The sequence below is a fragment of the Typha angustifolia genome, chromosome 7 (genome assembly GCF_048772165.1).
Source record: "Typha angustifolia cultivar Huaian chromosome 7, ASM4877216v1, whole genome shotgun sequence".
In the NCBI taxonomy this organism is placed as follows: domain Eukaryota; kingdom Viridiplantae; phylum Streptophyta; class Magnoliopsida; order Poales; family Typhaceae; genus Typha; species Typha angustifolia.
In genome coordinates, this window is record NC_133245.1 from 681,808 (window position 1) to 694,583 (window position 12,776).

The window sequence follows — 12,776 nt, forward strand, 5'->3', positions numbered from 1 at the left end:
TACACTACGTGCATATTTCACTTCACACCCTATCATTTCACTATTTCATAACATAATTTAATGTCGAAAATGAGTTAAGACAAGGATATTACACTTCTTTTTTATTCACATACAATTTATTACACACTTGGTAATATTTTACAAGCATCCTTTCTCCTTCATATCTATTAGAAAACACAATCTTTTGTATGCCAAAAAGTAAACCCTATCGACGATACTATCAAACAACAAGGAGAAAAAAAGAAAAAACTTAAAAAGGGAGAAAGGAATAAAATTTTCAGAGGAAAAGGTAATGGAAATTACACTCCTTTGTATCCTTCTTTGATCAGCACAAGCTTTTTAAGCAAGAAACCTACTTAGCCCAATCTTACGTCCCATTACTCTAACATCTTCCTTGATTTTTTCTCTGTATTCTCCGAAGCTAAATTTTCGATAAATTCCAGGCTCCACGAAACTCTGAATCACGGTATCATAGGAAGGGCAAAGGAAGTAAGCCACTGAGTACCTCTCCAGCTTAGCATTAGTCATAACCCGATGTTCCACACTTTTATATAAGCCATTGCTCCATGCCTGCATAAGTTTAAGAGCCATATCAAGTGGCAGGAATTAACAAGAAATATATATGTATATATATATATATATATATATATACCTGGAATAGGTCACCGATGTTGATGATTAATGCATTAGGATTAGGTTTAACAGTGAGCCATGCGTTACCCTTCATTAATTGGAGGCCACCAACTTGATCCTGGTATAATATGGTGAGAAAGTCACTGTCAGTGTGAGGGATTAACCCAAATGCTCCAGGTAATGGGCATGGGGGGTAGCGGTTTAAGCGCAAGTAGCACGTATCATATGTGCACTTCTCCTTTATATATCCCCCCTCATCTCCGAATCCCTCTGTCAGAATCCCTGCCAGTTGATGTGCTAATCTCGACATCGCCGCCGAGCATTCCTCGATTATATACCTGCACCAAATATAGAATGATTCATTTACGCCATCCCCCTAATCCCCCTCTGTTTAAAAATACGTGCAGTCAATTATATTCATCATCAATTCTACCGTTTTAACTCAAGAACGATCGAGTACCTGGTGCTGACCTTGGTGGCCTCGGTGGCCGGCGTGAGGGGAATATGATACGCCTCCGACCATGACAACTGCTCGATGTCGGTTGCTGTCGGCGTCCCCCACCGATAGCTATCAGACGAGAAGTCGAGCAACTTCTTCACTTTCTTCTCGAACGGCTGCCGGAAAACATTAACCTGCTCTTCCCGGACTCTTTGGAGTAGCTGCGTGGATATACCATGGTTCACAACTTGGAAGAATCCCCAGCCGGATGCAGCATCAGTGATATCCCTTTTGCATTGCTCCGCTTCGAGGTTAGTGCCACATAGAAGACTGAGATCGATGAGGGGTAGCTCACATTCTTCCACCGCAACCATCGTCTGATCGGTATTTAATGGTTCTTGATGGTTGTTTTTACTAATAAATAGAGACTGGTATGTGGCCATCAATGGAGGGTTGCAGTCCATGCCCACTGCGTTATAATCTCGGGGGGCCTTGAATCATGACAAAAGAAGAGACGTGGTTAGAGAACTTAAAAGGACTGGAAATAGTAACTAACAAAGTTATTAATTACTTGGGGAGTTGCTACCCTTAATTTCACCGCTATGGGATTGAGTTTATTTCCCAATGTGGTAAGGCTTCGGCTCTCTCACCATTGCGGTGAAGGGATCCAAGAGATCTCATAAGGAAGAGACAACGAGTGAACGCGTGGGGCAGATCATGGGGAGGGAGGGACAAACGACTTTGGAGAATAATTAGTGAGGATTTTGAGAAGAATAGACGAGGACTATAAATTTCGTCGGTAGCGATAACGACACCTGCGCCGCATAAGTATCTCCGGATTTGGGGGCGGGTTTTGGACACACCGAACTCGCGCGATTAGCAATATTCTAGCTCTTGACAATTATTAGTTAGGATCTAGCCCAGCTAGCCTAGCTAGAATAGTTAACATGGGCCAATCATGGGACCCACTACCAACTGTACCCAACTGTCTAATAGTAATACTTCTGCTCCAAGCTCACCTAAAGTAATTCCCAATCAATTGGACTTAGTTTCTTCTTCGTATTAGCCGACATGATAAAATAAATTCCCAATCAATTGGACTTAATTTCTTCTTCATATTAGCCGACACGATAGAGGTCAATAGTCTACCTTTATGTCAAATAATTTGACAAAAGCTTTACAGTAGAACAGTGCCAAAACTGTGGAGTTAACTAATTAAGACGGGAAAAAAAAAATAATAAGAGGGACCGCAGACATATATGGAGATGGCAACAGGGCGTATGCCATGCGGCATACATATACAGATGGTCGGTGGGCTATTATGAGGTCATTTTGAGCTAGTAGATTTAGTTTTTAATTGGTTATACCTTGGTTCATGTTACTATAGTACCACATATAATCACACAATGGAGGGGTTAATATAACATATATGAATGTGAACAAAGGTAGTGCTAAGGATGATTACAACGTACCTGACCAAGAGATGGTTGTGAAACTTGAAAAGCCTCCGTCAAGGAATGTTTCATGAGCTCTTCCTCGTTATTCGATTTCCTTGTTCTTAGAACTTAGTGGTAAGAGGGAGGGCTGCGGTCTGTTGTATATATAGAGAAGGTGCAGCAGTGCGGCGCAGTGAGGAAGCGCTAGATACGTCGAGAGGAACAAGAGGAAGCTTTGGTAGGTCCGTTTGTGACCGAGTCCTCGCCGCGTAGACTTATATATTGGGAGAGAGAGAGAGAGAGAGAGAGAGAGAGAGAGAGAGAGAGAGAGAGAGAGAGAGAGAGAGAGAGAGAGAGAGAGAGAGAGAGAGAGCTGTCACTCTGTCCTTCTCCCTCTCCTCATGAAGCGTGGTACTCCCACGACTTGCACACGCTCCACCCACTGCCTCCTCTCCCTGCATCGATCATGCGGTCCAGAAGGTAAAAAGATGACTGCGACTACCCAAGAAGAGAGGGCTCAATCCTTTAATTAATAGTGGTTTAGCTATATATATATATAGCTAGCTGGGTAGGTTCGCTACGTTTTAATGGGAGTCAAAGTGTCTTTATTCGTTGGAAAATACTTCATAAGTAGGTTTTCCAATCTTTTCTGGTAAGGGTTAAAATTATTTGATACCGCGTCACTAACTTTACCTCCAATTTGCTCTAAACAGTAATAAAATAATTAATATTCCCGAAAATAGATGTGAAAAACTGATGATGTAATTGAACTTGAAAATGTAAGTTGTCCGGTGATGGACTTCTAACAGTGTATACGTTCTGCATCCTTACAGAAGCCAAAGTACAATTAAGTAATTGTCAAATCTTGTCATTGCAAGTAACTGGCTTAGAATGCAAGCAGGGTAGGTGTAGATTTGATCGTGAATAGGGGCCGTGCAGTTGGAGGTGGGATCATGCCTCGCAGACATCGCACACGTTGCATGGTTTGAGAGGTTGAGCTCTTCAACTAGATCTAACTAAAGGCCAAAGGGATAAGGATCAGACATACTGATATATAAACATACTGCACTAAGTTCAAATCCTATCCAGTGTAACTGTTCCACTAGAGGTCCGGTTATTGCTCTATTTTATTCTATATATCGTGGGCCTTACCTCATTGAAAGCAGTAGACTATATATTTGTTTATTTATTTTCCTGAGACATGCATTATAGCTATCTAGGTAGATCTACCTATAAAACATTCTGCATGATATATATATATATATATATATATATATATATATATATATACGAGTGCCCACTGCCAACCATAACAGTGTTCATTAACTGGACATCAGCAATATTGTGACTGAGGACCAGAATCGAAATTACATCCACCAGTCATAGCTCTCTGCGAACACTGGCATTTCATGTGTGTAAGGTTTTGGCGCATAGAGAATACATCTTAAGATTTGAAGAGCCAACAGATGATGACGGGCCTAATGATCAATCAATGATACGCTTAGCATGAACTTCATGATTAAATCAAGGTTCCCAAAACAATCTTCTAATCATTTCCAGCCACTAAAGTAGTACTTGATGTAAAGAAAGATGAGTTGGCTCATTTTAGTCAGCTTGTTGAAGAATATCTAGGCTGATGAGCTAAGATTGTAACGTGAAAATGGAACTTGAAATGAGAAAAAAGAAAAAGAAAAAGAGGAGCATCATTTTAGCGTGACTTGCCCCTCTGCATGACAGAATGAGCCTCTTCAATAACGAGGTTAAGGCTATATGTAAAAATACTAAGCGTGGGTGTTTCAGTCACTGGAAAGACTTTTCATTGAGCGATAATAAAAAGGTATTATGACTTACTTGAGTGGATTATTAACTAAACTAAGAATGATACACAATAGCTAGTTTGGAATCATTTTTCTGCACACAAAAGAAAAGTTTTAAAAACCTAATAGTGACATAAAGTCATATTAAACCAACATGGGCATCTAAAACGTGTAGAGAAACTTACTTGGGTTGGTAACTTGGAGCATCAAACATGCATCCATTGGCCGTTTGGTTCCACTATTTGCTGAGAAGATATGGAGTTGGATGTGAAAACATAGCAGGCCTAGGCTTTAGTATATATTGAACATATGGAGGAATGAAAGACAGAGAAGTAGAGGAGGAGGTCAAGTAGAGCTGGATGAACAAGAGCTAGTGGAGAGAGCAACATAACAACCAACTCGAAGTTATGATCGATACACAGACACGGTCTCTCTCTCTCTCTCTCCCTCTGTATGCCAGCATACCACATGACGAGCTGCTACGGCTTACTGCACCCACCTCCATTAAGCTCCTATTTCTCTGATGTCGCTCTCTTTTCTCTCTCTCTCTCTCTCTCTCTAAATGTGTACGCCTACGGCTTTATATATGTTGACTGACGCGCTAAACATTCAAAAATTGAGCACCCTAAACATATGCCATATTGCCGATCAAACCTTGTAGTTCCACCGTTTGCAAAATGCAAACATCCTGTCATTGTCTTATGATGACTACAAAGTAAGGGGTTAGGTTAAGCTTAACATCCTCTCTGAGTGGATTGCATTACTTTAGTTCGACAACTGTAGTGTAGGAAAACCTTCTAGGAGTTCAGTATGCTAGCACACCACGTGGGCAATCTCCGAAGTCCTGGGCTTAAGGTACGAGACCAGAACAATATCTAGTCCTTTGTGAACTGTAAGTACTGACAAATCATGAGCTGGATTCTTGGTGATATACTGTATGATCAAAAAACAAACAATTTTTGTAGGAGAATCTTGGAGGAAGGAAGAAAAAGTAAGAATAAGAGAGAAAGAGAGAGATAGAGAGCTGCAAACCAATCAATGTACTGCAAAATCTATAGTATTTTTAAGGCTCAAAACAATAAAAAGTTTTGACTAGACTTCTTCATATTTTCCAATGTTGGGAAATAACAGTAACAAAATAATTAATATGCACATTAAGATTCCCAACAACTCAATCAAATTAGGTCAGGCAACTTGCACACTCATCCATTCAACGTCGAATGCGCTGCCACTCTAAGGGGAATCCCCACGTGTCCAGCAATACCTGCCAGTAGACGTGTTATCTAGTCGAGCTTCAGCTCTCATCAAGCTTGATTCAAATTTAATTTTAGATCTAAATTCAGCCTATTTAATTCAAGCCTCAATCATATTTAGGTTAAGCTTAATTATAAATCATAAAACATAATTTAATATATATATTTGGACTAATATTTCTTCCTATTACAATCATAATATGGCTAAATTATATACTATTATGAGCCTTTAATCTTAATCTAAAGAATATAATCTTTAAATATTATATCATTACTCTTGAGGCTTATCGAGCCTGGTGAGTGCTACGAGGGAAAAAAATAATAATAATATCTGACACCTCCGCTTCATTGCTCTGGGTCAAACAGGATACCTAGTTTTGACCGGCAGCACGTGATGTGAGCGGTGGTTGGGCCACGTAACATTCCCACCTTCGTGACGTGTCAGGTACCGAATGGACCAGATCAACTGCAGCCTCGACTGTATCAATGTAGTACAATATTTTTTTTATTTTATTATTATTACTTTTTATAACGTAGTACAATCTGGTGGCTGGCAGTTCGTATTGGCTGCACGAATCATTTAAAATTTATCGTACCATTTTACTCCCTACTCAGAATTACTCTCGTATCGTGTATATCTATCACCTATGTCATTATTAGATCTAAATTTCATCTCAACTTATATCGAAAATAAAATAGAATCATATGAAGCCCATTGGGCTGACGCATCACGCATGGTTGGTTGTATCCATGACTGTCAGCTTGATCAAAATCATGATATGCCGTACGTAATCTAATAATGTATAATTCGAAATGTATGTAGATTATAGATTAGATTGGACTACGTACTGAGCTAATATTAATACAGTATATACATATAGCGTCTTGATTAAAAAAAAATTTAAAATATTAACCTCATTTTTTATAGAGAGAATAGAACGCCTGACATCCATTAGTCTGACCAAGTCAAGGAACCGGGCCTGCAGATTCGGTTCTTCAAACCCGATCCACCGGCTGCAAACCCAAAGATCCGAAACCCGACATCCTCGAAACCGACCTCGCTCCCCGCGCATCTTAAAGCTCGTCGGGAGACAATCTTGGACGTCAACGTCGTCATCACGCACCGCTTAGCTAACGCCAACTAAAGATCTCTGCGGTATGCATACTCCCTTCATTCTTATGTCCTCGTTATCCTATCCCAGCGATCTATCCCTTTGATGGTAAATCCCAGCCGTGGATCATAGTCCGGCTTGGAAGCAATTATAAGTCTCGTGGTCAAGGAGGCAAGGGAAAGAGGAGGCCAGGATCGACGAAACCTTCTCTACCTCTCTTCTTTCTCGCTTCTCCTCCTTCTCCTGATCGATATAAAGGAGACAGAGAGAAAGATAGAGGAGCGAGTTGGATATCTTGATCTTCGTGTTTCTTCTTTGTCAGGTATAAACTTTTGTTGAGTTTATTGTATTTGCTTTTGATATAGATGGATAATCTCGGTGTCCTTTTTCTGAGTACTTTTTTCTTGCATTAAACTCGTTAAGGAATTCGATCCGCTCGTTTATATCCAGGAAAAATTGATTATTTTATGAGTCTTCTGTGGTATTTTATCATTGTTGCTGGATTTGTTTCTTTCTTGTTTCTTTGTTGGTTAATTTATGTAAGGGCTTGACTAACCAATGGTAATTGCAAATGGAACAACCTTGAGGACCGTAATTTCTATGATATTTACGCCGGTATGATTTGATTAGGGGCACATTTGGGAGTTTGAGAAATGATTGGCACTTTTTTACCTTGCAATTGATAATTGATGATTGATAGACTTATTTTGCCCCGTGATAAGGGCAATAGTTCTAATACAAATCTAGTATGAATGCAATGTTTTGAAGAACAATCGATCCAAACAAGTAACTAAAATAAAATACAATAAGCAATAACTAACAATAAATTAACATATCAAAAGGATCACTATAGAAAGAGAGAAAACCACTTAGATAAGCAAGTAACTTTCTCAACTCTCAAATAAATATGTTAGACAGTAGAAAAGCCTAAAATATAGTGTAAAAAAGACTTTAGAGTTCAGATTTACCGATAAATAGAATAGTAGTGCTTTTACTTTGAAACCACGTCTTTCTCTTTACGTCTAGGCACCCAAAGATTCTCTTTCACTTTTAGAATCTTCTGAACAACAATAGCAATCAATAAAAAGTAGAGATTGAAGAAGAAGAAGAGAGGTTTAAAGAGGAGGTGGAAGAGATTAGAAAAGAATCTTAAGATGGGGTAGGAGAAAGGGAGAGAAAGGGAGTGAGAGGAGAAGAATATCACAGGAGAAAAAATGAGAGATTTCAAATAAATCTTATACAATTATCCCCTGTTTCTCAAGATAATAACCCTTATATAGGTTAAAAACTTTGATTCCAGCTGATTCTAATAGAAACTTATTTCATAATAGGATTCTAATTAATCATCTTACATAAATTGATTAACCCAATTTAGATAATAAATCAATGCTGACATCTCCCACATATAAACTTACCATAACTATAAATTGAGATTCCCTAATTGATTAGGTCTTACCTAAATTGACTAACCCAATTTAGGTAATAAATTAATGCGGATATCCCCATATATAAACTTACCATAACTATCAATTGAGATCTTAATAGGAATTCATTTTCTAATAGGATTCTAATTGATTATTGATTAACTCAATTTAGGTAATAAATTAATGCGAATATCCCCATATATAAGTTTACCATAACTATCAATTAAGATTCTAACAGGAATTTATTTTTTAATAGGATCCTAATTGATTAGATCGTACCTAAATTGACTAACACAATTTAGGTAATAAATCAATGCGGACATCTCCACATATAACTTACCATAACTATCAATTGAGATTTCCTAATTGATTAGATCTTATCTAAATTGACTAACTCAATTTAGATAATAAATCAATGCGAGCATCCCCACATATAACTTACCATAACTATCAATTGAGATTCCCTAATTGGTTAGGTAAGATGGAATTTGGGTGGGTTTTTTTTCTTGGAAATCATACATTTCAATATGCATTTTATGTAGAAAATTGATCCTCTATTGTTTTTTGTAGTTATATATTTATGTAGGTCTATTTTTAACAAATATGATTTCTATTTCATTCCTTTTCTTCTTTGATGCTTAATTTACTCAAGAGGGTTGATTTAGTTGATGGTAGTTAGCATTGTTTTCCTTTGAGATTCTATGATGACTTGATAGATTGATGGGGTGCAACTAGGTTGCAAGATTACTAAAAAATAGGACTCAGAGAAATTATAATTTAGGCAAGTTGATTCATTCTTCCGATGTATGTTGCCAAGTTTAACCATAATTTGAATTTTTTGCTTTTGGTTTCTGTTTCAGTTGGTTTTGGCTATAGTTCTCAACAAGTTGTTTCTAGTATTAAACTGTCTGGATGAAAATTTAAAGTAGGAAACTGATTTGATATGATTGTATCTTTTGTCTACTTACTTGTGCTAAAATGGCTTTTGATCAAGGTTCCCAGTATCGGGATCAAGATCGGTATTGGCTGTTCAGAAAAATGATACGTATCAGCAGTATCGGTTGCTCGTTTTGAAACGGACTATTTTTTAATTACATAAAATTATAATTATTATTTAAAAATATAGAACAATTTCTAAAAATTTAGAAAAATGAGAGGAAAATAAAAAAATTAAATTACTCACATATGAAGCCTAAAAACTTTAAAAATATATTAACCTACTTAAAATTCAAAATTTTGATAAATATCAAACTCTCTCTACTTTCCCATCTCAAAATTTAAAATTTACTTAAAGTTTACTCAGATAGACAAGGATCTCATTTTTTCTTTACTTCTTTCCCCTTCTCTCACTCCCTTCCCCCTCTCTTTTAGGCTCTCGGTAACTCGCGCTGCTAGAGGTCGTTGGATCTACTCGGTACAGGAAGACAAAGAGAGAGGGAATAAGAGGAATTAAAAACTGAAAAAATAAAAAAAATCATCCGAGGTCGTCGGGGGTCGAAGTCATCGAAGAATGTTGCCGGAGGTTGAGGTCGCCAGAGATCTACTCGGTTGCTAGTGGAAAAAGTGAGAAAGAAGGGAAAAAGAGAAAAAGAGAAAAAGAAAAAGAGAGAGAAAGAGAGGCTGGTAAAAGGGTGGGGTCCGGGTTGGATCCCACCCGTCCCGTCTGAAATAGATTAGGTATCGGCCAATATCTCAGCCAAAACTAGCCCTAGGGTTGGGATCGGCCGAAACTAGGAACTATGCTTTTGATGGAACATGGAGTTATGTAGATATTTTGTGATTATATAAAATTGGTGTGGGTGCTTTTGATGCCTTCTTTAAATTGCAGGTGTTATGTTTTCATCCTTTTAATCTCCTCTAGCATATTTTGGTCACATTACATGAATAATTTGCAGCTGTAATTGCAAGCCCCGAGTTATCCAGAGAGTAAGCTAGAATAAGTTCCTTTCAAGGGAATGACCTTAAACGTATACCCTGATCCATCCTTATGTGCCTAAAGAATCTTAAAAGGTCCTATCCTTTTGATCAAAATATAGTGGATGATGTGAGTTATGGAGGTGTGATGTTTACTCATTAATACCTCGTCTATATGTTGTCATTTTCTAATAGGCTAATTTTGTTGTTTCTCTTATGTTTGAATGCTATGATATTTTATTGCATCTTAAGATGATTAGATCATTAGATGTTTCCAAGAAATCCCAATACTTTGTGACAACCCACATATTTAATATTTAAGGTTACTATTACCATAATGTAGATGGGAATTTTTTTAGTATGACGATATATGAAAGGTGTGATATTTTGTTACTGATTTATCGCTCTTTTGAGGTTTACCTTGCTATTGCTTGTAGATTTAATGTGCAATATGCAGTTTGCACAATTGTATATGCATCTTCCTGGTTTTATGCAATGAAAAGTTACATTGTTTTCATTTTCTGCTTCACAGAAGCTTTTATAACAGCCTGCAAATCTTTGTTTCTTGGTCTCTTGGATCTTTGACAATCAGGGGGTTTCATGTCTGATCTCGACATCCAGATTCCAACTGCCTTTGGTACGTTATAGGAATATTATTCTTAACTTTGCTGCAGTGGTGTTTCTCATGATCCCTCTATCTCTTAAGATGAATGAGGCATGACATTGCTGTGGTGAATTTATTGTTATTCGTGTGCAGATCCTTTTGCTGAAGCAAATGCCGAGGACTCTGGTGCTGGTACAAAAGAGTATGTGCATGTGCGCATACAGCAGCGGAACGGTAGAAAGAGTCTGACTACTGTGCAGGGATTAAAGAAAGAGTTCAGCTACAGTAAGATATTGAAGGATCTCAAAAAGGAGTTTTGCTGTAATGGTACTGTTGTTCAGGACCCAGAGTTAGGCCAGGTACAATATGGTATTCTACATGCTTATGTGCTAACAAGAGGTTGTCTAAATATACGTTGGCTTATTTGGAGTTTGCTTTTAAAATATGGTTTCCTTCTCTTGTGGATGTAGGTTATCCAACTTCAAGGTGATCAGCGTAAGAATGTCTCCACCTTCCTCGTGCAGGTATGGTATAGAGTACCTTTTTGCTATAGAAGATTCTGCCGTGAAGATTTGTGTTCATTCTTAACAAGAACTTGGAACAGGATTCTCATGTCTTGGAGTGAATCAAGCATTAGATAAATTGTCCACTTGTTAGATTGGAAAGGTCTTAACTCTTAAGCCAGAAAATAGGGCGTATAAAAGGGCTTGAACAAGAGTGTTGAGTTTGATCATTACGTTTTGGACTACAATCAATTCCAAGCCAGATTCTGAACTTATTTGAATTTTATATTGGAAGAAAAGTTTTAAGCCAGAAAAGAGGACATACTTGTGGTAGTAACTTAAAACTAGAATTGAAGTTTGTGGTTTGAATTTTGACCCTAGAAAATAAAAAAAGAGAGAAATTTTGGCTGAAACATAGATAAATTCTGGTTTTGGTCCAGGACAATTGAGTGTTTCACTCTGAATAAAGTTGTCAAGGTGAAACTTAAAACATGGAAAAATAAACAAATGGACTAACTGTATGTTTTGCCTGATGCGCTTAGTATAATAATTCACTTGTTGTTGGTGGTGCAGGCTGGCATTGTGAAGAAGGAACACATCAAAATTCACGGTTTCTGAGTTGCTGCGCATGAGTAGCAGAACTTAACAAGTGTAGTGGAACATCTAAATAATCGCCCTTTCCTGGTTTCCTCCATGCTTCTCAGTGTCCGTGAAACAAAACAAGAGCCCATCTTTAGATGGCTCATATCTGTGTCTCTTCTAGTACTAAGAACATAATCTACTTGGAGTCTTGTGTTTCTTTGGGTTTTGGAACCATTGCAGAAAAGACATGATTACCACTTCATATGCTTGCTCGTGACCGTGAAGTAGTACAGTAGCTGTCTTGCTTAAGCCCACAAACACTTCACAAACTTTCTAGCTACAATAAGCAGGGCAGTCTTGCTTTAGCCCTCTCCGATAAAAGGCTTAAATGTATATCATGTGTTCTCCCAAAAACAAAATCAAGGTGGCTGTGGGGTTGGGGTCAAGGTTGGTCATAGACCATGCCTGTTCGGGCCAAAATCATCTGGTCGATATCTGAGCCTAGCTCGGCCTCGTGTTGATCACTAATGACCAATGCAATACAATAAACTCGGCTGGGTTACACTGGGATCAAATTGACATTCGAGGTCTCTCTCATTAGAGTCCTCTGATATGTCTATCATCGAGAATTGTTATAAACCGGCTTGATCCAATTCATAGCAGTTAAGATTCAGATCTGTACGAGATTTAAGATTCGTAGATAGAGGCACAGATTTTTAGGTATTGGATGGAGGTGATAATGAATTGGAGGCCGAGTAGTTGATGGAGGTGGCTCGGCAATAAATAATGGTGGTAGTGGTTTGCAGATGCGGATGCGATAGATGATTGAATACTATGATTAGATTACAATTGTGATAAAAATCATACGAGAGGTAGAGATGATTAAGATAAAAAATATGAATGGGGAGAAGTGAGCCTGCCCTACGGGACTAAGGGGATCATCGAAAGAGAAAAATTAGAAACTAGACGAGACATTGCCAACTAAAGGAGAGACGAATAAGATAAAAATATGAATGGGGAGAAGTAAGCCTGCCCTACGGGACTAAGAGGATCTTGCCA

At 37.9% G+C, this 12,776-nt stretch overlaps 2 protein-coding genes across 3 annotated transcripts; one reads left to right on the forward strand and one right to left on the reverse strand.

Annotated features, from left to right (window-relative positions):
- Nucleotides 1-74: 74 nt before the first annotated feature.
- Nucleotides 75-2,765, reverse strand: LOC140762335 (gibberellin 2-beta-dioxygenase 8-like). Its single transcript, XM_073100072.1, has 4 exons — nucleotides 2,545-2,765; nucleotides 1,094-1,563; nucleotides 653-971; nucleotides 75-570 (listed from the first exon to the last, which is right to left on the reverse strand). Exons 1-4 carry the CDS (start codon nucleotides 2,596-2,598, stop codon nucleotides 340-342), a joined length of 1,074 nt encoding a protein of 357 aa, XP_072956173.1. The 5' UTR covers nucleotides 2,599-2,765; the 3' UTR covers nucleotides 75-339.
- A 4,087-nt stretch (nucleotides 2,766-6,852) lies between these two features.
- Nucleotides 6,853-11,979, forward strand: LOC140763311 (protein translation factor SUI1 homolog 2). Of its 2 annotated transcripts, none has more exons than XM_073101437.1 (5): nucleotides 6,853-7,012; nucleotides 10,561-10,665; nucleotides 10,786-10,991; nucleotides 11,103-11,156; nucleotides 11,709-11,979. In XM_073101437.1, exons 2-5 carry the CDS (start codon nucleotides 10,629-10,631, stop codon nucleotides 11,751-11,753), a joined length of 342 nt encoding a protein of 113 aa, XP_072957538.1. In that variant the 5' UTR covers nucleotides 6,853-7,012; nucleotides 10,561-10,628; the 3' UTR covers nucleotides 11,754-11,979. The 2 variants fall into 2 exon arrangements, with proteins under 2 accessions (XP_072957538.1, XP_072957539.1); XM_073101438.1 differs by having other exon boundaries at nucleotides 6,858-7,012; nucleotides 10,621-10,665.
- The last annotated feature ends 797 nt before the right edge of the window (nucleotides 11,980-12,776 follow it).